The 26,270-nt window shown below is 39.9% G+C and overlaps 1 protein-coding gene across 1 annotated transcript; it reads right to left on the reverse strand.

The window, feature by feature from the left end:
- Positions 1–6,404: 6,404 nt before the first annotated feature.
- Positions 6,405–24,363, reverse strand: LOC105081221 (melanoma-associated antigen B16-like). The gene is made up of 2 exons (XM_074358970.1): positions 24,103–24,363; positions 6,405–6,944 (listed from the first exon to the last, which is right to left on the reverse strand). Exons 1-2 carry the CDS (start codon positions 24,361–24,363, stop codon positions 6,405–6,407), a joined length of 801 nt encoding a protein of 266 aa, XP_074215071.1.
- Positions 24,364–26,270: the final 1,907 nt, after the last annotated feature.

The following is a 26,270-nucleotide window of genomic DNA, read 5'->3' on the forward strand; positions in this document are numbered from 1 at the left end:
CAGAATATGAGAGAAGTTTAGCCAACATGTTCCATAGACTCATTCACATTTTCAACTTTGAAAAATTTTGTTTACACCTATATACAAGTATTCACCAAAATTTGTACTTTTATTGTTGCAGGAGAAGAGGATGCGAGAGAACGGTCACATCCCAGGTCTCAGGTGAATTCCTGGGATGGGTAGCCAAGTGAAGGCGCTTCATGCAGGAAAGAATTCAAGAGCGAGCTGAAGTAGATTGAAAGTGGATTTACTCAGCGAGATGCACACTCCATAGACAGAATGTGAGCTGTCTCAGAAGGTAAGACGCCTCAGGGTATGGGCTTATTTACATGGGCTAACATTTCATAGGCTAACAAATGGGAGGATTATTCCAACTATTTTGGGGAAGGGTCAGGGATTTCCAGGAATTGGGCCACTGCCCATTTTTGGGCCTTTTATGATCAGCTAGGAATGGGCATGGTGCCCGTGGGAGTTCCATTTCGCATGCTGATGTATTACAGTGAGCCTATAATGAGGCTCAAGGTCTAATGGAAGTCGAATCTTCCACTATCTTGGGCCTAGTTGGTTGTAACTAGTTTTCATCGTACCCTCAACAGCTGTGTCATTTGTTTAACGGTTGTGCCCTGCCCCCTTCCTGCCTGTCTCAGTATTATCTCTACAAAGAAAAAGTACACTTTTCTCATTTACTCCAAACTCAAAAAGAGTCTCTAAAAATCTTCTATTTCTGAAATTTCATCTGGAAGGGATTTTACTCCCAATAGCAAGCTTTTTTCGTAAGAAAACTACTGCACAAGCCAACAAAAAATGTTTCCTGTATTATCATCACATGCTTCTGTGGCCATGCCATAAAAAGGTTTAGATACTTTAGCATGGATGATTTAGATTTACCATTTTGATCTTTGATCATCTTTTAATAGTAAATAGAGCCATTACATTTTTTATGATTTCACCCTGGCATTTCAAAATTTACTTGCAATTTGGGGATCAGAAAATACTTTTAGTAGTAGTACGTTCGGTCATTTGCACTGAAAGATGGCTATCTTTCTTGCATATATAGTGTAGAATACCATTACAACTTCCACTGTGGCTATATTATCTTCTTCATATGAATTTGTCTTAATCACAAAAAGAGGTTTTTTTTTTTCCACTATCTTTGACACTGGGTGAGGAAATCATACTACATGCGGAGCTGTAGTATTTGCTGGTTTATAAGTGACTTTCCGCCACTTTCTATATTGAAATGGTTACATAGTGCACAAAAATCTTTGAAAGGAGTTGTTCCTCATTTAACAAATGTGCACTGTTCCTAAAATTCATTACAACATTTACACTTGTGTCTGGGCATTTCAAGGTTCAAAGATACATGAATAAAAATGGATAAAAGCAACCATTACAAGAATTGAAGAGACTGAAAATCTCACAACCATGTCAGTCAGCGTGTCTGTCACTCACAAGTGAACGGGTTCAATGGTTGAAAGGGCTGTGAATTTAGGACCTATGAATAAACTGAACTCGGTATTTGATGCAAAAAGGTGAACTTCCCGTTTGCTTGAAGGGAGCAGTGTCCTTCCAAGGCTTGATCTTCCAGAACAAAGCCAATATGGATCCTAGATAAGGTTTGGTTTGGTTAGAGATTCAAGGATTGGCAGACTTTCAGAAGTGGGAGGGTTTAAGGACTGACAGACTTTAAGGGGTGATCCTGTGGTCAGTAGAGTAAGGCTGCTCTGGACCCGCGGACTAGGAGTGTGGTTGGCTGATTTTCAGAAGCCTGGGCTCTGTCATTGACTTGCTGTCTTTTAGAGGCTTATTGCTAGAGAGAGGCAGTCATTGACGGACTGATTCTAGTTAATGGTGGTTACCTGCTCTCAGCTTGGGACTATGGTCAAAAAAACTAGGCTTTTTTTTTTCGTGAGTATTTCCTTTCTTTAATTCTAAATCCCTCCTTTTGACCTTCCCTCAGCCAAACCTGTAGGAGAGACCAGATTGTTTTTGTGGAGGTATGCTTTCCAGCTAGTGTTGCTTTAAATGATTTAATCACCAATTACAGTGGTTGAAATACAGCTGTAACTACTGAATTTTTGTACTTGACTAAAAGAAAGCTCAGTGCGGGACATTGAGGGTGTCCTGATAGAATCCATATAGAATGCAGGACAAAATCACATAGAGCCACATCCTGTGTTCAGGACGGCTGGCAGCCCTAGATGAGCCCATGTCTGAGACAGTCTCCTAGCACCTAGCTTCCCCAGCAGTGTTCAGGGGGCACCTGGGTGTTCTGTGGGTGTCAGGGCCCTGTCCCCAGGGGGAAGAAGGGGCTGTGGACTTGTGCAGTCCCCACTTTACCCAGACTGCTGGGCCTTCCTTATGTTCATGGATTGGATTTCTGGGGAAAGCTTCAGCTGGAGTGAGCAGTCTCATGTCAAAAATTTTCACGACCACCATCTGGCACTTAGATACAGCATGTATCATGGAGTCCCAGCCTTCAGAGACCTGTGCTCAAGGTTGCCTTCAACACTCTGCTTTGTATGTGGTGATGAACTTGAGTTACTGGAGAGCTACCAGCTGCCTAAAACATATGATCGTGTGATTTTTCTTTAGCCTGTTAATATGGTGGATTATACTGATGGATGTCAAATGTTTAATCAGTCATGAATCCGTGCAACCCTGACTTTATGGTCTTTCAGCTGACTGAATTAGGGCCACCCAGATTATCCAGGATAAATTCTCTTACTTAAAGTCAGCTAATTAGGGTTTAATTGCATCTGTAAAGTTCTATATAGGTAAGGGTTCTCCAGAGAAGCAGAACCACTAGGAGATTTTATATATATATATATATAGAGAGAGAGAGAGAGAGAGAGAGAGAGAAGGAAGGAAAGAAGGAAAGAAAGAGAGGAAGAAACAAAGAAAGACAAAAAGACAGACTAGAAAGAGAAAAGAAGAGGGGGAGGGGGAGGGAGAGGAGAGGAAGAGAATTTAAGGAATGGCTCTTGCGATGATGGAAGTTGGCAAGTTTAAAATATTCATGATGGGCCACCAGACCAGATATCAAGGGAAGAGCTGTTTTAAGCTCTAGGCCAGAGACCATCTCCTGGCAGAATTCCCTCTTGCTCAGAAATTTTTGTGACTATTGAGGCCTTCAACTGATTGGATGAGGCCCGCACACATCATGAAGGGCAATGTGCTTTGTTCAGAGTCCATCTATTTAAATGTTACTCTCACCCAAAAATACCATCACAGAAACATTCAGAATAATGTTTGACCATGTATCTGGGCACCATGGCCCAGCCAAGTTGATACACAAAATTAAAACCATAAAATTAAGCATCATTATTACCTTCACAGCAACAACTACATTACTGTTTGAATAAATACTGTAGCCTAGCCAAGTTAATTTACTGTTCAACCTATTTAGAAAACAGGGATATAGAAATTAAAATAACTCTGTAAAGATATTTTTACCCTTAAATTTAACCAAAAATTTTTTAAATGACCAAATAAAATGTCTGTGAGGATGTAAGGTATTCACATATAATAACTGGTGGGAATATGAATTGGTATGACATTTTTAGGATGCAATTTTAGTAATATTTATAAAAGTTTAGATTAATTATAACATTTTCTACCTTAACACAGTTTCCACACTGCTATGTCTTTAGGGAAACATACACATTTTCTGAAGAATTCATGCTCAAAATGCTTATGTCAGCTCTATTGATCATAGCATGAAGTGGGAAACCACTGTGTGTCTATCAGTGACACTGGAAGGATGGTTCAATTATGGCGGATGCACAGTGCAATTCTAGGCAGTAGTCACAGAAGTGAAGTAGATACATATGTCTTGCTCTGGAAAGATCCTATATTCACCTTATTATTTAATCATTTAATTTACTAATTGACAAAGGCAAGTGGGAGAAGAATATGTACATCACTATCCATGTATGTATTTTTAAAAAAATCACAATATATGTTTATTAAACACATTTATGTATGATAAAGCCAAGAATCAGCTTTAACACACCAGGTTTGTGGTTAACTCTGATAAAGGGCTGAATTTTGGAGGAATGTTCTTAAAAGTGGAACTGTGATTTATCTGAATTGTTAGACTTTTTTTTTTTTGCATCGAGACTCTTTGCACTGTTACCTTTGTAATTGAAATATTTAAATAAGTCTAGCAACAGAAAATAGTAGCTGTGTGTCACTAAGATAAAGTTTCTCCTCATCTGAAATTTGAATGGCTTAATACAACGAACAGTTATTCATTCTGCACATTAAATGGTTGGGGTTGGCAGGCGCTCCCTGCTGTCAGGTGAAGCAGAGTTCCAGGCTGCTTCCATCTTTTGTAGTTCTACTGTCTCAAGATAGGCTCTCCATGTTTGCTGCCAAATAGACGAAAAAGCATGCAGGTATCAAACTGGGTCTGAACCGTCTAAGCCTGCAACTGGAAAATATTACTTGACTTCTATTTCAGTGGCAAGGGCTAGTCACATGATCCCTTCTAGCTGTGCACTTGGCAATGCAGTATTTCCAGGAATCTAGGAAGCAAGATATGGATGAACGTTTGCAGTCTCTCCCAGAAACTGTTAAATAATATGTTCTCAAGAAAGAGCAGCTATTATATAATTTTTTATGGCAACAACCTTCTTTATTTCTTGGAGAAGTTTCTGAGAAGTGCGAATTCATCTTGCAATTAACCAGCTTTTTCAAGAGCCTAAGAAGTGATAGGTGCTTTTCAATAGAGGATTACACCTCATTTTCAAGAAAATATCTGTAGGAAAGTTTCAGCCTTTTTTACTCAATAGCACCTTTCTACCTGCCTTTTGCAAGAACCTCTATAATCACAGTCGGCTGAGAACGTTCTCTTTCCTTTTGGTGTATCATCAATATCTTAACTTGGGAGTCCCTGCTACACACCACCTGACAGAATTTTTAGGAATGTAGCTTCTCTGGTCGTTTCCTTACACAGTGATTCCCGTGGTGTTTCCTTACCTACTATTTATGGAAGAGGCTTTGATCTTGACTATGTAGGTGTTCTCACTTATAAGTACATACGTTCAACTTCAAGTAAGACACTCTACTAAAATCCTAATACAAATATTGGGGTGATTTTGAAAACCCCTTTCTAACTTCAGAGTTGTATCCCCCAAACCAGTAGGTTCTGTGCCAAATTATATTCTACTAACCAGCCTATTTGGAAAACGCTTTGAGTGTGATGAAGATGCTGATGGAGGATGACCATGTGTCTAAAATTCACTGTCCAATGTGAACTTTACCTGGAAGGGGCTGTTGCTGTCAGAGAGCCATGAAGATATTGTCCTATTTCTCAGAAACTCCTTAAGGACAATGTGCATAAGACAACTGGTCTGTGCACTACGTTCGTTTGCACCATGACAAGAGCACAGGGTAACTTCCCTTCCTGCTCCACATGCAGATTTCTCTGGTTTACCGTGATCCCAAAATAATGCTGAGGGCATCTTTGCATTCCAGGTTATTGACTTCCAACTCTGAGATATACCGGAGGCTCTGGCCCCTGCTCACCTCTCCTAAGATCATCTTCTCCGCCCTTCCCCAATCCCCTGCCACCCAGCTTCACTTGAAATTACCTCCCACTGAAGGACCTGTAGTTTCCCAAAGCCCCACTATGCCTTGTCTCAGGGCATTTACATCTGACTGCTGTCATACGGATCTCTTAGCTTCTCACTCATTTTTACCTGCCCTTTGGGTCTCAGAGGATACCTGCCATCATCTTTTTATAACTGCTCCTTGTAGGGGCTGAAATACTGTGGCTAGGAGTTGGGTCTTAATTCTCCTAATGTCCCTAGAACTAGCGTGGTGCCTTCCCAAGAGCAACTGCCCAATTAATGTTTGGAGAATGATTGTCCAGTTAATGTTCCTTCTACATTCTTGAATGAGCTCAGCAAATACAAATAAATATCTTTAAAAATTTTACAGAACAGGCGAACAGGGACAAAAGAAGCCAAGAATCGACCATCTTTTACTTTTTCATCTCTATTGACTCCAACTCTTTTACTGCCAAGTTCTTATAAATTTCCAAGGAAATCCCTCTTTCAGTTCCATGTTATCTTGCTCTAAATGACTAAAAAGGATGAATGGTTTCTAATTTGTATTACAAAATAACAGATCTCTTACTCTTAAATCTAAGGGATAGTAATAGATGTGTAAATAGTGTCATTCATGAGCTTAGATTGTTAAGCTAATTAAACCTCCTATTAAGAGATAACATTTGAAAAATGCCAGAAAAGAAAGAAATCTCCAAGTCACCCATATATATAATAGGAATACACAGATGTTACAGACTGTTCTCCCTCTAACCCACTCCAGCCTTCCCACAATTTCAAATGTTGACATCCTTTTTTAAGAACAAAGTGAAGAATCTGCCTCAGTCTTAACTAAGGGTGGGAGAAACCAGAACTTGGACCGGATGTTGCAGCTGGGCCACCCCTAACTTCAGTTCTGGCTCGGGCTTGCTCTTCCTTCTCTCTCAGAGCCTCCTCATACTGAGATGGGAAGTTCCTGGAGTTGATCCCATGGATCTTAGCCAAAAACTCCAGCAATTTCATCTTGCTGACTTCAGCACGAGCTCTTGGGCCCCACAGGAATTCACGGCGGGGAGGATCACTGTCGGGCACCTGCTGGTGGTACTCCAGGTACTGTTCCTTCACAAAATCACTGGTGATGAGCCTCCTGGGCTCCCCAAAGATGAAATGCTTCCTCCCAGAATATACATCCATCGGATTCAGCACTTCCCAGAGTTCCTCCTCAGTGGCACGGTTGCCTTTCATGAAGATCACTCCCAGGATAATTATCAGGAGGCCAGTCTTGGGCATGCCCTGTTCTTCATTCATCCTGCCATCATAGGTGAGGTCCAGTTTGTTCACAAGGGCATAGCTGTGGGTGGTAGGGTCCACTTCCTTCACATCAGCACCTTTCTGATGGACTCATTCATTTTATACTTCAGCAGCAGGAAACTGACTAACAATTCTACATTCTCATCTAGAGGGTCGAGCACATTCTCACTGTCTGGCAGGGATCGTGAAGTGCTTGAATTTTCCATCTCTTCTTGGCTGCTGGAGTGCTCATCACTATGAGTACCCTGGGGAGTACTGAGTATCCCAGGAATAGAAACCTCATCCACACTGGAGAGGGGTCAAAGAAGTAGAGGAGGAAGAGGAAGCCTCTGGCACAGCCTGTGGAACCCAGGTGCCCGCCAGGCCCGGGGTCTCAGTGTGGGCCTGAAAGCGTTGCCCATGTGGGGAGGAGGGACTCTCCTTATTACCAGGCATGAGGTCTTGTGTGGGTGGCCGCTGACAGGAGTGTCAGCAGGAGGGTTAAGAGGGCCCACAGTCTAAGGGAGAGAGGGAACATGTGACTGGTCTCAGCTGGTGAACATCACCGTAACAGCCCTGATGGAGGCTGCCTCGCGGGTCTTCCCCTGAGGGCAGCACTCTAGGGCCTCACAGGCCTTCTGTCCCCCACCACCTGTTCCATAACCTGAAGGAGGAAGTGAAAAGGCTTCTCAGGGTGCAGCCAGTCATCTCGGGCTCACCACGGGGCCGGGTTGAGGTCGGTGGGGTCTCCTCTGTTCTAAGGTGTGTTATCTCCTCAGCCCTCACTAAGGGACTTCACCTGGACTCTGGGAATTGACTGGAACATTTCTCGCTCCTGAACTAGGGCCACCCCCCCACTTTCCCAGACTAGGGCATTCACTCCCTTGAGACCCCTGAGTAGGAAGTCAGGGGGTGCCTGAGTGTAACAGATTTACCAGAGCTGCCCAGGTCTCCCGGCAGGGGTGGGGGGGTGGGATGCCCTCTATTCTGGGGTGGGTAGTTCCCTCAGTCCTCACTCAGGGCCCTCACCTTGATCCCTAGAAGGCCCTAGGTCACTTTCCCTCCCTTAACCTAAGGCCAGGCCCCACCTTCCTGTATCACGCAGAGTGAAATTCAAAAGGCGCCCTAGTCTAAAAGGTAGTCTGGGGATTCCTAGGGATGATAGCAGCGACGGGTCTCTCTGGAGCCGGTTTGTTTTGGGGTGAGTGGTCCCATAATTCCTCAGTTAAGATTCCCACCTGGACATGACTAGGGACTAGGAATCTTCCCTCTGCTGACCTAAGGACACTCAGATCAGGCCTCTACAACCCCGAGGCCTGAGACTCCCAAGGAGGAACTCAGAGGCACTCCTTCTGTTCAGCTCTGTAAGGCTTTCCGAGAGTGTGGCTGTCGCCTTTTTCTGAGATGGGTGAAACCCTCAGTCCTTACTCAGAGTCCTGATCTGGACCCCTGGCAGGCCTAGGACTCCTTCCTCTGCTTAAATAGGACCCCTCCCCAGAGCAAAGTCCTAATTTCCCTGAGACCTCCCTCCCCCCACCCTCCACAACCACCCCTGCCAACAGGATGAAAAGAGGCGACGCCTCATTCTAATGGTTATTTCCAGACCTTGCAGGGCTGGCAGCAGGAGCAGGGCTTTGTGGGGGCCCTTTCTTCCTGGGTGGGTGGACCCTCCGTCCCCATTCAGAATCTTTACCTGGACTCCTGACAGGACAAGGACTTCTCTCTCCCGTGTGACCTGTATCCTCACGGTTCTCACTTCCCCAGGAGGCAGTTAGGAACCTCACTTCCGGCCCCTCCTACCTGGGGTCTCCCAGAGCTGATGGAAGAGGCGGGGCCATGTGAGACCCCACCCTCACCTGTCTGTTCTCACTCAAGGTCCTCACCTAGACACTTACAGGGACTGGGAATCCTCTCTCTGCTTACCTGAGGCCACACCCTTCAGACCAAGGCACTCACCTGGTTGAAACCCCCTAGGAGAAAGAGGCTGCAACATCTGGCCACCCCTGCCTGGAGTTTCCCAGGGCTGACACTTAGGGCATGGTTCTGTGGGGCTTCCTCTCTTCTGGGGTGAGTAGCCACATTCAGCCCTCATTCAGGATCCTTCCATTGGCTACAGTCTTTTTGATTAACTACTTCCTTGATTGAGATTTCTTACTGATTAAGGAAGTACTCAATCTGTACACGTGTCAAACTGCAACTCTCATAGAGATTGAGTTTGAGTCTCAGGCTAGACTTTAGTCTGGGAAGCTGCAACACAGGACATATGTGTGTCCAAAACAACTGTTGGACTGTCAAAGAACACACACACACACCCCTTCCCATCAGAGGTCTCTTCTCCAGCCATACTTAAACTCTTGGGAATCTTCTGTTCCAAAAGATTTACAGGATAGAGACTCCTGAGGACACATTTTTTTTTAAAGGTGGTTTTGTCCATATCCCTTGGAAATGTATCACTTTCTATAATAATGCAGTGAAGAGTTATAAGAGTTGGCATAGGCCCACTGGGTGGATATATGTTCTTAAATGACTTCTAATCAGTTGATAAATAAATGAAATAATAAAGTAGGGAAGAACCTTAGGAATTGTCATTTTATGGATGCAGAGTGTGGAGCACAGGGATGGTGGTGTGGTGATCTGTCCAAGATCACATAGTTTGTTCCAGAAGGATTCACATTGACACCAGCTCTTTCCATTCCTTGTACTGGGGCTTCAGAGTGAGGGGTGGAGTGTTTTGCAAGTGATTTGCTACTGATAGTTTAAAAATACTGAAGTGGTGCTCTATGACTATTTTGTCACTGTAAAAATTTCAAACATACAGTCATAACAAAATTCTCTCTTGACGTATCTTTGATCCCTTCCCTCATCCCTACCACCATATAACCCTATTATGAGTTTATTCTGAATGGATGGGAATGTGCTTATGACTAGTACACAAATGTAATCATAAAGTACATATTGTTTTTCAGTCCTCCCACAATTAGTAATGCATCTTGAATCATGTACTTACTATATCAATCTTGAGAGTGGCCCTAAAGTCTGGAAACTCAGATAACATTATTTTATTAATATTTTACCAATTGAACATGTTGTCAATAACATTTTATATATTTGTCTATATTTCTAGACTTTTTAGGGACTCTATAGATTTAGCATTTTTCTTTATTAAATAAATAACTGACTAAGCCTATAATTAAAATTCTAATGCATATTTGTCTAAAAATATTTTCTTGAGGTGGCAAGAGTGTTGAGAATATATAATTGGTGTTCTAAGTATTGCTCATGAGAATTAGTAGACCATTTTTTTCCTGGGTCAGGAGAAATGTGAGAAACAATAAAATTACAAAGTTGAATATTTCTGTACTATACCTCTCTGCCTTTTATAGACTTACCTCTGCATTTCCAGTTCTTGATCTATAAGGTCAGCCCACAGAGCCCTGTTGATCGCAGGGATGAAATGCCAAGTAGCATATTGTGAGGCACAAGCAAAGGCTTCAAGTCTCATGCACAAGGTCCAGTGAGGGATTTTCCATTTGCTCCTTGAGAGATTATATTGTGAAGCAGCTTCATCACCTAGTCCATCTTGTCTTGGAATCATCTTAGAGCACTTTAGCATTCCTTTTTTTGAGACTAGGTTATGGGAGTAAAGCAGAGTCAAGTTTCTATGTCTTCATTTGATTCTTTTTGTCAACTCCCATGTACTATATTAGTAACAGAATGTTTTGTCCTTCTGTTTCCTATATATTTGGGATTTTTTAGAGAGAGATTACTTGTTGGGTATGTAGAATTAATGCCATCTGGAATTGTAATGTTTTTTCCTTCATATCATGTAGTATTTGCATTTATACCATATCTCATCTTAAAGCAAAAGTACCTTGAGGGGGAGGGTGTAGCTCAGTGGTAGAGCACAGGCTTAGCATGTGTGAGGTCCTGGGTTCAACCCCCAGTACCTCCTCTAAAAAATAAATAAACCTAAGTACCTCCCCCTGCCAAAATAAAATAATTTTTTTTAAAAAAGCAAAAGTACTTTAAAATGGGTAAAATTCTGAACTACACTAATGTGGGGTATTTTAATAGTGTAGTAAGCATTATTGTCAATGGCCATGATATGTCTTAAGTCAAAAAGTTAACATAGAAAAACATTTTTCTATAAATGTAACAAGTGGACTTCCAATAACTGGTCTTTTAGTCTTTTATTTCTTTAATAAAATTTTATTTTATAAAAGTTTTAGATCTACAGAAAAGTTGTGATGACAGTATAGAGATTTCACATATACATGTACTACATCCAGTTTCCTATATTGTTAATGTCTTCCATTATTATGGCATATTTGTCACAATTAATGAACTGATATTGATACATTATTATCTAGAGTCCATACTTTTCCCAGATTTCCCTAGTTTTTATCTAAAGTTCTTTATGTATTCCAGGGTCCCATCTAGGATAGCATGTTTGATTTAGTCATCATGTCTCCTTAGGCTCTTCATTGGCTGTGATAGTTTCTCAAACTTTCCTTCTTTTTCACAAGACTGACAGTTTTGAGGAGTATTTGTCAAGTATTTTTTATAATGTCCCTCAATTGAGATTCATCTAATTTTTTCTTATCAATTTTATTGATTTTTTAAAAAAAGGAATCAGCTTTTGGTTTCATAGATTTTCTCTATTGTTTGCCTTTTTTTAACGTTGCTGACTTCTGCTCTGCTCTAATTTTTATTACTTCAGTTCTTCTCTTTGCTTTAAGTTTAATTTGCTCTCCTGTATAGCACAGGGAACTATAGTCAATGAAAAAAAAGAGGTTTAATTTGCTTTTCTTTCTCTTGTTTCCTAAGGTGGAAGCTGAGGTTATTGATTTTAAATCTTTCTTCTGTTCTTATATATGCATTTTATGTTATAATTTCCCTATGCAGTGTGTTAGCTGCAGCCAAGAAATTTTGATAAGTTTTATTTTCATTTTTATTTAATTCCTAAATACTTTAAAATTTCTCTTGAGATTTCTTCTTTGACTCATGGTTTCATTTCCAAATATTTTGGAATTTTTCCAACTATCTTTCTATTACTTATTCTTAATATTTTATTTTGATCTAAAACCAGATTTTTGTATGACTTGTATTATAAATTTGTTAAGGTGTGTTTTATGACCTGGAAAATGGCCTGTCTTGGGTCACTATCCCATGTGAACTTGAGAAGAAAATATATTCTGCTGTTGTTGGATGGAAGGTTCCATAACTGACAATTAGATCAAGTTGATTAATTGTGTTGTTCAGGTTATCAGTAGCCTTAATGACATTCTGCCTGAATGATCTATAAATTACTAACAGAGGCAGGTTGAGGTCTCCAATAATAATAGTGGATTTGTCTATTTCTCCTTTCATTTCTATCACTTTTTGCCTCATGAATTTTGATACTTTGTTGTTAGGTGTGTGTGTGTGTGTGTGTGTGTGTGTGTGTGTGTGTGTAAAGGATTGCTAGGTCTTCTTGATGAATTAACTCCTTTAGCAATATATAATGCTCCACTTTATACCAGATAATTTTTCTTGTTCTGAAGTTTGCTTTATATGACATTGATATAGTACTCCAGTTTTCTTTTGATTCATGTTGGCATGGTGTCTTTCTCTGTCTCTTTATATTTAACATCCTTGACTTTTATTTTTAAATTTAATTTCTTTTAGACAATATATAGTTGGTCTAGTTTTTCTATCTACTCTGACAATGTCTGTCTTATAGTTGGCATGTATAGACTATTCACATGTAAAGTGGTTATTTATATAGTTGGATTAACATATACCACCTGTATAACTGATACCTGTTAAATTTTTTGTCCCTTTTTTCCTCATCATTTTTCTTTACCTTCTCTGATTTTAACTGAGCATTTTATTTGATTCTATTTTATCTCCTCTGTCAGCATATTATTTATACTTATCTTTTTTAAGTTTCTTGTTTGCTCTAGAGTTTAAAATAGATATACTTTCAACTAGTCCAAGTTCACCTTCAGGTAACACTATACTATTTCACATGTAGCACAGGTACCTTAGAATATTCTCAGTTCCCGCCTCCTTTCCCTTGTGACCTTGCATTCATTTGTTTCACCTATCTATATGCTATAATCATCCCATACATTGTTATTTTCAATGCTTTAAAGCAGTTACAGTTTAGGTCAGTTAAGAAAAAGAAAATATTTTATCTTCATTTATTCCTTCTCAGATGCTTTTTTCTCTCAATGAAAATCAAGTCCCTCTCCCTCTCTCTCTCTCTATATATGTATATATATATACTTAATTATGCATATATATATATATATAGAGAGAGAGAGAGAGAGAGAGAGAAGTAAGTAATTTTTCTTACACCTAAAGATCTTCTTTTAACATTATGGGCAGGGCAGATCTACTGGCAATGATTACCCTCATTTTTTCCTCTCTGAGAAAGTCTTTATTTCTCCTTCACTTTTGGAGGATAAATTCATCACTTTAACTATTTCACACCCCTCTCTTTTTGCTTACATGTTTTCTGACAAGAAGTCCACTGTAATTCTTCTTATTCTTCTTCCACTATAAACAAGGTATTTTCCTGACTTCTTTCAAAATTTTTTCATTGGCTTTGTTTATGTGCAGATTAAATATGATATGTCTAGGTATAGTTTTTTTTTCTGTATTTATCTTGTTTAGTGTTCTCTGTGATTCCCGGATCTGTGAGTTATTATCTATCATTCATTTTGAAAAGTTCTTAGTAATTATTACTTCAAACATTTCTTCTGGTCCATTTTCTTTCTTCTCCTTCTGGCATTGTAATTACACAGATTTTACACTTTTTTATATTTTCCCACAGTTATCAGTTATTCTGCTCTGGTTTTTGTTTGTTTCTTTAGTATTTTCTTTGCATTTCGCTTTGGGAAGTTTCTATTAACCTTCAAATTTTTCCTCCGATGTGTGGAATCTAGTAATGAGCCAGTCAAGGGCATTTTTCATTTCTGTTTTTGATTCTGGAATTTCTTTTCGATTCTTAGAGTTTCTGTTTCTGCTTACATTACACATTTGTAACTTGTATTTACTTTTTCCACTAAAGACCTTTACACATTACTCATAGTTATATTAAATTCATTGTCTGATAATTACAACACCTGTATTATATCTCAGTATGGTTCTCATGTTTGTTTTGTGTCTTCAGACCGTGAGTTTTTTCTCGCACGTGGTATGCCTTGTAATTTTTTTTGTTGAAAGGGAGATGGATTGGATAATAAAATTGAGGTAAATAGTCTTTTAGTGTGAAGATTTGTGTTAATCTGGCTAAGAGGTGGGCTGCATTAAATGTTCATTGTAGCTATGGGTACTAATAAAAGCTTTAAATTCCTCGAATGTCATTTTGGTTTCCCATTTTGGCTTTCGGGCTTCTGTATGCACTACTCCTCAGAGAGATACCGTATCTTACAGCATTTTCAGCTGTTTTCCATTGTCACTATATTGGAGCCTTGTTGATTTGGTGGTAGGGTATGGAGGACAAGTGATTAAATGCCAGTCCTTTAGCTGGCCTGTGTTTCAGCACTGTGGCCTTCACAGCTGTTTCTGTCCCTCCTTCAGTGATGTATTATTTTTGCCCCTTTCCTGCTACTCTTTTCTTAGACTGCAGCATTCCCAATTCATTTCCTTAAATCTCTCCCCAGCTCTCCACCCCGACCTCCACCCTGGCCATTTAGCTGAGGCCAAGAAGACTATAAGGGATGGGGATGGATTGGGGAGGAATTCCCCTTCCCAGCCAGGATAAGATTTCAGAATTACCTTCTGGCAAAGCATTTTACCCTAGAAAGTAGACCTCTGTTATGGAGAAGGTTATGGGAGTGTTTACTGATGGTTACTCTTCCCTCCCTCTGCCAAAGCCATGAGGGGTCTTTCTTGGCTCTTTACCCTGAGACCTTAGAGGGTTTCCTGGAGGGAAAATCCATGATTCTGAAAACAGATCTTGGTTGCTGTACCTATCTTTCCAGAATTCAGGGTGGCATTTTTTGGTTTGGTTTTGGTTTCGGGTTTTTCTAGGGGCTGGGGTCTTGGTAGGGAGGAAGGAGGTAATTAGGTTTATTTATTTATTTTTAATGATTTTTTTAAAAAATAGAAGTACTGGGGGTTGAACCTAGAACCTCGTGCATGCTAAGCACACACTCTACCACTGAGCTCTAACCTCCCACCAAGGGTGGCATTTTCAAAAGGTAAAACTAGAACTCAAACTCAGGTAACCTTAAAGTCAGAGACTGCTCCATCAGCCAAAAGTTTTTAAAAGAAGAAGAAAAAAGATTTGAAATTCTACATCAGTACTTAAGGTTCCCTTTGTGGAGCCCAATCTACTTTAGAGACAGGAAAGATGAAATACAGAGAGAAAGCCCGGTTTCCCGAAATTAGTATCACCTGTCTCCTTCAGGCAGGTGAGCTGAATATGTTATTCTCCATAACGTTCTCAAGATTCACTACTTACATATTCTTCACTCCTAACCACCACAGATCCAACTCCTGATCAGAGAAATATCACAGTGATTTACATGGTGAAAACACAGGAATGCCCTACTTGGATGCTTTAGGCATAAAAGAAGAGTTAACTTAATCTGAATGAATTGTTGGAGGATTGAGGTTCTTATAGTAAAGAAAAGGGCTTTAATAAAAGCTTATGTTTACTTTCAGAAAGATACAGGGGTTTACCAAATATGTGCGATCCATAGTGTTCTGCCTAGGTATTCTACTTGCATTTACTTTTCCCACCTTTACTGCTTATTGTTTGTTTGTTTGGTTGGTTTTTTTGGTTTGACTCAGTTTACGAATTTGATGTTTAACTAACACTTTTTTTAATTAAAGTACAGTCAGTTTACAATGTGTCAATTTCTGGTAGGCAGCATAATAGTTCAATCATACATATACATACATATATTCATTTTCATCGTTTTCATACTCTCTTTCATTATAGGTTACTACAAGATATTGAATATAGTTCCCTATGCTATACAATATAAACTTGTTGTTTATCTATTTTATATATAGTAGTAAGTATCTACAAATCTCAAACTCCCAGTTTATCCCTTCCCACCCCCTTCCCCTCTGGTAACCATAAGTTTGTTTTCTATGTCTGTGAATCTGTTTCTGTTTAACAAATAAGTTCATTTGTCTTTTTTTTTTTTTTTTTACATTCCATGTATGAGTGATATCATATAGTATTTTTCTTCCTCTTTCTGGCTTACTTCACTTAGAATGACATTCTCCAGGGACATCCATGTTGCTGCAAATGGCATTATTTTATTCTTTTTTATGGCTGAGTAATATTCCATTGTATAAATATACCACCACTTATTTATCTATTCATCTGTCGACGGACATTTAGGTTGTTTCCATGTGTTAGCTATTGTAAATAGTGCTGTTATGAACATGGGGGTGCATGTATCTTTTTAAATTAAGATTCCTTCTGGATATATGTCCAGGAGTGGGATTGCTGGATCATATGGTAAGTCTATGTTTAGTCTTTTGAGGGATCTCCATACTGTTTTCCATAATGGCTGCACCAAACTACATTCCCACCAACAGTGTAGGAGGGTTCCCTTTTCTCCACACCCTCTCCAGCATTTATTGTTTGTGGACTTTTGAATGATGGCCATTCTGACTGGTGTGAGATGATACCTCATTGTAGTTTTGATTTACATTTCTCTGATAATTAGTGATACTGAGCATTTTTTCATGTGCTTGTTGGCCATTTGTTTGTCCACTGGAGAACTGCTTGTCCACCATAAAACTTGCATACAGATGTTTATAGTAGGTTTATTCATAACTGCTAAAACTTGGGGAAAAAACCCAAGGTGTCCTTTAATAGGTGAATAGATAAATAAACTGTGGTACATCCAGACAATGGAATATTATATTATTCAGTGCTAAAAAGAAAGGAGCTATCAAGCCTTGGAAAGACATGGAGGAAACTTAAATGCATATTACTAAATGAAGGAAGCCAATCTGAAAAGGCTACATATAGTATGATTCCAATTACATGACATTCTGAAAAAAGGCTAAACTATGGAGGCAATACAAATGTCAGTGTTTTTCAGGGGTTAAGAGGAGGAAGGGGTAAATAGGTGGAGCAAAAAGGATTTTTAGAGCAGTGAAACCATTCTATATGATACTATAATGGTAGATTAATATCATTATACATTGGTCAAAACCCATAAAATGTACAAAACCAAGAGTGAACCCCAATGTAAACTATGGACTTTAAGTGATGATGATGTGTCAATGTCGGTTCAATATTTATAACAAATGTACCACTCTGGTGGGGGAAGTTGATAGTAGGGAAGGCTTTGTATATGTGGGGACAGGGGCTATATGGGAACTCTACACTTTCTCCTCAATTTTCTATGAACCTTAAACTCCTCTAAAACTGAAACCTATTGTTTTAAAAAAGTAAATTAAGGCTTCCAGTCTGGACCAGATGGTATAGACCTATTTCTCACTGTTTCTCTTTGTTAAAACATCTGCAAATCCGGGAAATGTTGCAAGAGATAACCAAATGGGAATTCTGAGAGGCAGTGAGAAAGAAGCTGGTCTGGGACCCCAGAACCAGAGGAACCGCATGACAGCAGTGTCTTCTGTACTCCCACCTAAAAGAGGAAGGCTTACAAGAATTCATGTTTTGGGACCCCTGACTTAGCAACAGAAGATCAATTCCATCCTCCCCAGATCGAATCAGAGTTTCTCAAACAACATCAAGTGAGTCTGACAACACTGCAAGGGGGACAAATTGGGAGCCTCATCAGAAATAAGCAGCCAGGGGAAGCACTCTCTCTTCCCTCTAGGACTAGGACTCCTCCTTCCCAAGGAGAAAAACAGAAGTGGGTAGACCAGTTGCAATAGGAAACCTGGTCCTGGAAGCTTCATTATCCTGCAGGGTCTGAAACTCTCTTGTCTACCTAGATACACTAAGTTTGGCTGACTGCAGAGGGAAAAGGGGCCTCATCACAGCAAGCAGCAGCATATGGGAAGTATTTTTGTCTGTGGGCACTTGAAACTCTCCTTCACACTCAGAAACACTTGGGCAGCTGGGCAGAATCAGGGAAGGGGACCAAGTCACAAATGCAGCCTGATCCAGGAAGTCTTTGTTCCTGTGGGCCAGAGACTCCCTTCCCTGCCCAGAGACACAGGGGCCTGTGGGATGAGGGCAAGGGGGGGAACAGGATAAAGGGGACCCATTCAGGGCAAGCAACTTGGTTCCAGAAACCTCTTTATCTGCACGAGAGTCTTCTTACACAGACACCAGGGTGGCGGGCGTCAGCAAAACAGACCTAGTCACAACAAGCAGCCCAGTCTGGGAAGTCTCAGTCTCCTTGGGAGTGAGACTGTCCCGCCTCAGGGATGGGCGAGTCACCTGTCCACAGCGTGCCCTATGCTTCTTCCACCATCCTCTGCCTCACGTGCTTCTGGGTAGTATTTTCTCTTTTTTTTAAATTGAAGGATAGTTGATTTACAATATTATATTTGTTTCAGGTGTACAACATAATGATTTGATATTTTTTATTATACTCCATTTAAAGTTATTATAAAATATTGGTTATATTTCCTGTGCTATACAGTACATACTGTGTCTTACCTATTTTATACCTAGTAGTTTGCACCTCTTAATTTCCCTTCCCTATCTTGCCCCTCCCCACACCCCTTACCCCACTGGAAACCACTGGTTTATCCTCTGTATCTGTAAGTCTGTTTCTATTTTGTTATATTAATTGGTTTATCTTTTTAGATTCCACATATAAGTGAAAGCATACAGTATTTGGTTTTCTCTGACTTACTTCACTAAGCATAATGCTCTTTAGGTCCATCCATGTTGCTGCAAATGGCATTATTTCATTCTTTTTTATGGCCGAGTAGTATTCCATTGTGTCTGTGTATACCACATATTATTTATCCTTTCTGCAATGGCTGTAGCAATTTATATTTTCACCAACAGTGGACTAGTTTTCCCTCTTCTCCACATCCTTGTCAATATTTGTTATTTGTTGTCTTTTTGATGATAGCCATTCTGACAAGTGTGAGATGATATCTCATTCTGGTTTTGATTTATATTCCCCTGATGGTTAGTGAGGTTGAACATCCTTTCATGTTGATCATCTGTATGTCTTCTTTGGAAAAAATGTCTATTCAGATCTTCTGCCCATTTTTTAACTGGGTTGTTTATTTCTTAGATATTGAGTTGTGTGAGCACTAGCATTTGCTTTTAAATGGTTTTAACCAGTGCTACTTGGAACACTGCTCCAGCCCTGACACTTCTGGGGTAGGTGAAGCAAAGGCAAGTCTCTGAGCTGATTCCTCAGGGAACCACAAAGCAGGTCAAAATGCACAACCATAACTCTGAGAACAAGGCCTATTATTTCCCCCTCTGGCAGCAGCAAGCTAAACCAGGAATACAGGGTGCCATCCACACAGCACCGCCTAGCTGGGCCGTGGGGATGGTAGGGAGGTATGAAAAAGTGCTACAGAGCTCTCCAACCAAAATTAGGAGTGTTTTATTCATTAAGCACTCTCCAATTGTGGTAAGTTTTAAAAATAAATTCCAGAGTTCAAAACCAAGTTGATTCCGATAGGTTTTGCCAGCTTAATCATCACGTATGGAGGGATGGATTTTTGGATTTCTCTCCTCTGCCGTCTTCTGTGACTTCACTCTGAGGACATATCACATGTTTAACAATAGTTGTCAGTCACTGGCAGGATTGCTTGTGATTTAAATTTTGTTGTCAACTTTTTTGAATTGTCTAAATTCTCTCCAGCAGGGTTTGTCAACCTTAACACTATTGATGTTATAGATCAGATATACTGTTCCATGTTGTAGGCTTTTGTCCTCTGCATTGAGGAGGTTTAGCAACATCTCTGTCCTCTAGACGCTAGATGTCCACAGCACCTCCACCCTCACTAGCTGGGACAACCAAAAATATTTCCAGGGATTGCCAGGTGTCTCCTCGAGGGCAAAATGCACCTGGTTGAGAACCACTGTTCCTTAGGGAATGAGGTCCTATATAAAAAGCTAGGTAGGTATAAAAATAGATAGCTTGATATTGATAGTGTGGTTGGTCAAATAATGATCCACCAAAAGATATTCACATCCTATTCAATGGACCTATTAATGTTATCTTATATGGGAAAAAAAAAAGGACTTTACAGATGTGATTTACAGATCTTGAGGTGGGGAGATTATCCTATACCATCTAGGTGAGCCCTAAATGCAATCACATGTTCTTGTAAGAGAGAGGCAGAGACATTTGATACAAATATACAGGGGAGGCTCTGTAAAGACAGAGGTGGATATTGGGGTGATAATGGCAATGAGCCAAGGAAGGTTGGCAGCCACCAGAAGTCAGAAGAAGCAAGGAACAGATACTCCCCTAGAGCCTCCAGAGGGATTGCAGGCCTGCCCATACCTTGATTTTGGCCTAGTGATACTGAATATGTATGTCTGGCATCCAGGGTTTTGAGAAAATACATTTTTGTTGTATTAAGTCACCAATCTTCTGGTAATTTATTACAGCAGCCAAAGGAAATAAAGATAGATAGCTGGATGGATAGATGGGTAAGCGGGTAGATAGATACATAGATAAATAGAAATAAATATTGATCAGTATATACAGTAATCATGTTTTTTTTCACTTACATAACATAGGTTTTTTCCCCATGGTATTAAAAGTTCTTCAGAAACACGTAGAAACTGCATAAGTTTATTCTATGGACATCTGGTGTCCTCTTGGGAAATGAGGTCATTTCAGACTTTTAAAAATAACTGACACTATAATAATCAACTTTGAACATACAAAGGGTATATATATCAGTATTCCTTTAGAATTAATGTCTAGAGGAGGAATTCTAGTGTCAAATGGATTACATATTTATGACTTTAAATATATATTGTCATATTTCCATCTGTCAATGTTAAGAATTTGAAACTCCATTTAGTAATACATGAGAGAGTTTGGTTTCTTATAACAGCTTAAAACCTCATTAAACATTTAAAAATTAATTTTTTTCAAAATGCAAATAGCTATATTTTTTCTGAATGTAAGGGTAATGTATATTCATTGAAAACATTCAGAAAACAAAGTATGAAGAGAAAAAAAGTCATCCTTCCAGAATTTTCTTCTTCTTTGAGCACATAATACATATATACTATTTAAACAGGAACAGTGGGAAAGAGAAAGAGGGCATTAAAGGTACACCAACAGATTTAAAGAGAAAAATCTTACTTAGAAGAAAGTTTGAGATCTTAGAGGTTAGCCAAATCAGTAAGTGAAAGAAAAAAAAAATGTATCTTGCCTTCATTTAGAGAAATATATATATGGGGAAGTTATATTTATATATTATATATACAAGTATGTATTTATTGTAATTATATATTCATAAAGGAGAAATAGATATAATTTCTATATTTACAAATAAAAACATAGAAATGTATATATTTTTAAAATAAAATTGTCTTTATATGTGAAGAAAATTTTATTTTACATAAATATACATTTGTATATAGAAATATGGAAAATATATACATTCTATTTCTCCTTATATATATTCATATATAGAAATATATATATATTTAAATGAGGGCAAGGACAAATGGGGGCATTTTAGTTGTTAGTAAGTCAAGGATCATAACTAAGACCCAGAAAGATTACAGAAAGGAGTAAAGGCTAGATCCTGGAGAGTAAATTGAAATGATACCTACCTCAGAGGAATACTGGATCCATGAAACTGGCAAATGATGACCTGTAAGGTGAATGAAATGTTATGAGGTATGTTGAGGTTTATTCCTCTAAATGACTAGTACAACTACGCAGGTTGTAGTGGTCAACATGGTCAGAACAGAATCACCAGTTTCCACTCTCTCCTCAGTCGGCTCCTCTACTGAGCAAGTTTTCCCTATTTCACTAAGTGGTACCATCATCCACCCAGATTCCTTGGCCAAATTAGGAGTCATCACTGATTGCTGTTCTTCCCTCATGACTTTATAGCCACCCAGATTTTTATCAGCTGAGGGTCCAGATACAGTGGAAAGGAGACAAGCCCTGTCTGAATTCCAGATGTACAGAATCTATGAGCATAATAAAATTGTTACCGTTTCACAACACCAAGTTATGGAGCAATAACTGATTTAAACACATTCTTTTAATTTATTCTTCATTTTAGTCCATTCTCTGATTCACCAGTATCTCATTTTCCAACTTTCATTCCATTTCTATTCCATCCTTCAAAACCTTGTTTCTATAGTTCATTCCAAATTCCATTCCATTTTTTCTATTCCATCTATTTAAAAATCTATAGTGTATATTTCAGTCCATTTATTTCATGCCACTGCATTTTCATTTCCATTCTATATTTCTTCATATTTAATTTCAATTTCCTTTTTCTTTAAAATTTTATTTCATTCTATATTCCCATTCCATTCCTTTTCTCATATGACATTATATCTTTTATTCTGTATGCCATTAGATATTTATTTCCATTCTCCTTTCCATTCCATTTTCCCATTATATTCCATTCAATTTCCATCCTATTCAGTTTTCCATCCCATACCCTGTTCAGGTCTATATTCTAGTCCTCATTCCATTCCAGTTTCCTCTGCAACCAGTCTCCATTTCATCCCATTCTGGATTATATTTCAAATCCATTTCCCATTCCATATTTTTTAACACACGAAATACCACTCCATTCTGTTTTGTGCTGTGTTTTCAGTTGCTCATCCATTACATTTAACATTCCATTCCATTTTGCCAAAATTGTTATAACAATGACTTTCAGGAGATCAGTTTGCCAATATTTTTAAGAAAGAATTACATTTGTACCTGGCCATATACCAACAATTTCCAGTTCTGGGAATTTATCCATAACAATGACAAACTTAGGATGTGAACAAATTTTAGCAAGAAGGATGAGTCTCACAGTAATGTGTTAGCAAAAAGTTGAAAACAACACAAATGTTGGTGATACAAGAATGTTTGAAAATGTAGGGCTTCTATAAATAGAATATTTTCTAGTTACAAAATGGCCTTGTGTAAATTTATTTATTGACATGGAAAGTGTGTTTTCTGGGTCCAGAACACAGTTTACAAAATAATTTGTATGAATAAATAATTCTACCTTTATAAAACAAGACAAAAACTATGAAACATGTGAATGGCCACTCTGCCAACATATAGTTAAACATTTCCAATAGTTACGTATGGGTGTGTGAAAATTTAGGTGCAAGTTTTCCTACATTTGCTTTTCTGTTTTGGGTACTAAACATGCAACCCCCCCCCCTTTTTTAAACATTTTTTATTGATTTATAATCATTTTACAATGTTGTGTCAAATTCCAGTGTAGAGCACAATTTTTCAGTTATACATGAACATATATATATTCATTGTCACATTTTTTTCACAACCCTTTTGTAATAATTACTAAAATGTCCAAGTATTAAACTTGAAGTCTGTGCATCACAACATATTTATATTAACAGAAACTAGACATCTGTGGCCAAGAATGAAGACTAGATCAAACAAATTAGCATACACTTATCACTAGATTACTATATAGCCTATACAAATGTTGATGTACGTTTCAGGGCAATACCACTCTTAATACAGACAATCCTTGCTTGTGCCTCGGGGTAGCCAGGCGGGCCGAAGCTGGGAAATTGTCTAAACCTCCCTCTGGTGCCTGGGAACTACCAGAGGCAGCAATGCTTAACATTTCAAGAACACTGTGGGCCCAATGCCATTTTTCCCCTTTCAGCAAGCCACCCTCTAGCTCTTAAATCCACTCCAATTAGGCGTGGGGTGATCCAGGTACTAGGAATCGTCCCAGGACTGTCTCCTCTGGGGTCATGGGACCCATTGTTCTGACTAGTTTCCAAGAAGATCACCTAGTTAGGGGATTATCTCTTTCTGACCTGTGTGATATTTCCTTCAAATGACTGCTTGAGTTTGAGCCACCAGGATGATGCTGACACGTTGATTTGGAGTCACTCAAATTGTTAAGATAGAGAGGCCCCACCCTCCTACACATACACACATTTAGGGTGTATGTTTAAAGACTGAGGAAACTCATATTATCAACCAGTCCAGGGCAGATCCCAAAGCGGTGGTGCAAGCCCGTGTTTGCTGCAAGCTCGTGTTTGCTGCTGAAAGGATCTTGGTTGGATGGCTCTGGGAAGCGGGAAGTCATGTGATATCCAGCTCACCAATCAGAAGCGAAGATTCAACCAGGGCCCGCCCACCTTCCTAGCGCCGCTCACCCTAGCTGAGCAGGAGACGCGTTTGCAGCGGAGTTCCTGTGTTCCTGAGGACCTGGCGTTCCCACCCTTAAAGACCGGGAACAGGCGAGAAGAAGCGGCAGTGTGAATTCCTGATGGGTGTGGCGGACTGTGATGCTTTCGATACCGGCAGGACTGCAACCAGGTCCTGTTGCCCAGATACCCCTGTCTCCAGTGAGCCGGCACCATCCAGCTCCCCGGCAGCATGAAAGCTTCCTCCGCTGCAGCCTCCATTTCCTTCATCATCCGGGGCCCTGCCCCGCCCCCTACAAACTGCGCGCAGGTGAAGAGGCTCTGACCAAAGAGGCAGCCCGAGTTCCCGCTCCCATCTCAGGTGTACGTGGCCCAGGAGGGCGGGAATCAAAACCGTGCACCCGGGCGCGAGGCCGGCACGGGACAATCTACCAGGGACACTGGCCCGGCCTGTGGACCAGGTCAGACCGTGGTTCAGGGGAAGAACATGCCGAAAAGCAGCCCCACCAGCAGGAGCCTATCCAGACACGGAATCATCCAACGGGCCATTTCCTAGCGCTTCAAGGTTTCACAGGTCTGAGTTTTTGCTGCCATTTTCTCAAGAGCCTCAGCCCAGCAGCAGACACCGTTCTCTGACTTCCTTCGGGAGTCCAGCATCCCGGCCAGGCCCTACTCTTCACAGCCACGACCCCACACCACGCCAGATTTTCCCGAAACGCCACATAGGTAAGAAGGGCACTTTGCTGCTACCTTTTTCTATCCCAGGTCTACTGGCCTGAGTCCTCCCCAAATTGACCTCAGGAAGCCTTGTCTTCCCCTGTGCCCTGCCTCCCAGCCTGGTGGTAATGCCATCTGCATTAGCGCCTCCTCATCCTCGTCTCTTGGCACATTCTCCTTTCATTTTGCTGGACAGTGTGTTGAGAGCATCTCCTCCTTCAGGTCTCTTGGCCTGAGCCCCTCTGCTCCCTGACTGGGTTTTCTGTCCTGAGCTTTTCCCTCCTACCGCGATGATGTTGATGATTTGTTTTGCCTGAGCTCCAACTCCAAGACTAGCCCTCCTAGAATTAGGCCAGTCTTGCTGCCTGAGCCTGGAGCCCTGCCTCTCCGAGAGAGCGGGCCAAAAATGAAAGCACACCCCCTCCCCTATACCTACAGTGCTGTGACCCTTTCTTTGCAAGCAGCCTCCAAGAGGCAAGGTTGGAATAGACATCCATCCGCTGCAGTGAATGGGCTGCCTGCTTGTCATTACCTGTGAGGTTTCCAAGAGTCCTGCTAGCCACTAACCAACATTCTGAGCAATTTTAAAACCTCTCCTTCCTGTGACTCAGCACTTCATCCTGGTAACCCTTGATTCTAGGCCCCCTGCGCCCTGAAAAGGGCCTGCCTTTACTTCTGAGCTGCTGAAATTTCTCCTTTTCCAAGTTGCCTTTCACAGAAGGAAAAAATTTTAAATAGTGTCTCATCCTGGCTTTTCCATAGTTACACATATGAGTAAACACTTTTTTGGTTGTTGTCTTTGGGCATTTATGTTTCTGTAAAATGCCTGTTTATACTCATTGTTTTAAAGATATGTGTTATGAATAACCCTTTTTCTGGTTAATGTGGGGCAAATACTTCTTCCAGTTTTTTGTCTTGTTCTTGAATCTTTCAAATCCTCTCTTTTAATAACTGAAAGTTTTAAAATTATTATGCAGCTGAATTTGCCTTTTACAATTTGTGCTTTTTATATTTTAACTAAAATCTTTTCCTAATCCCAGTGTATATAAGATAGTCTTTTTTTCTATATACTTAAAGTCCTACTTTTCACAGAATATAATCTACTTGAAATTTGTTTCCAAATACTATTTAATGTAGAGATTCCCATTTTATTCCCCTTTTCCATGTGTATAATTTGTTGTCCAGTAGCACTTAAAAATTTCCTCCTTTTCTCATGATCTGCCATGATAGCACTGAAATGGAATAGGTTTTAATTTATGCGTGGATCTAAGTTTAGACTCTTCTCTGTACAGCTGGGTCATTTGTCTATGTCTGCGCTTATACCATACTGTTATATAAAGCCTCAATATGTTGTAGGGCAAGTATCTCACTTCATTCTTTTTCAAGAGTGTTTTCACACTTCTCATGTTTCATGACCCTTTCATTTTTCATATACATCTTAGAACCAGCTTGTCAAATCA

This window comes from Camelus bactrianus, chromosome X (assembly GCF_048773025.1).
Source record: "Camelus bactrianus isolate YW-2024 breed Bactrian camel chromosome X, ASM4877302v1, whole genome shotgun sequence".
Taxonomy (NCBI): Eukaryota; Metazoa; Chordata; class Mammalia; order Artiodactyla; family Camelidae; genus Camelus; species Camelus bactrianus.

What these genes read in the sequence shown, in the direction of transcription:
- LOC105081221 (XM_074358970.1), bottom strand. Translation starts at nt 24,363, where the DNA reads ATGAAGGAAATGGAGGCTGCAGCGGAGGAAGCTTTCATGCTGCCGGGG. An exon ending in GCGTCTCCTGCTCAGCTAGG is followed by an intron (nt 6,945 to 24,102) that starts GTGAGCGGCGCT and finishes TGAGTCCATCAG; the next exon opens with AAAGGTGCTGATGTGAAGGA.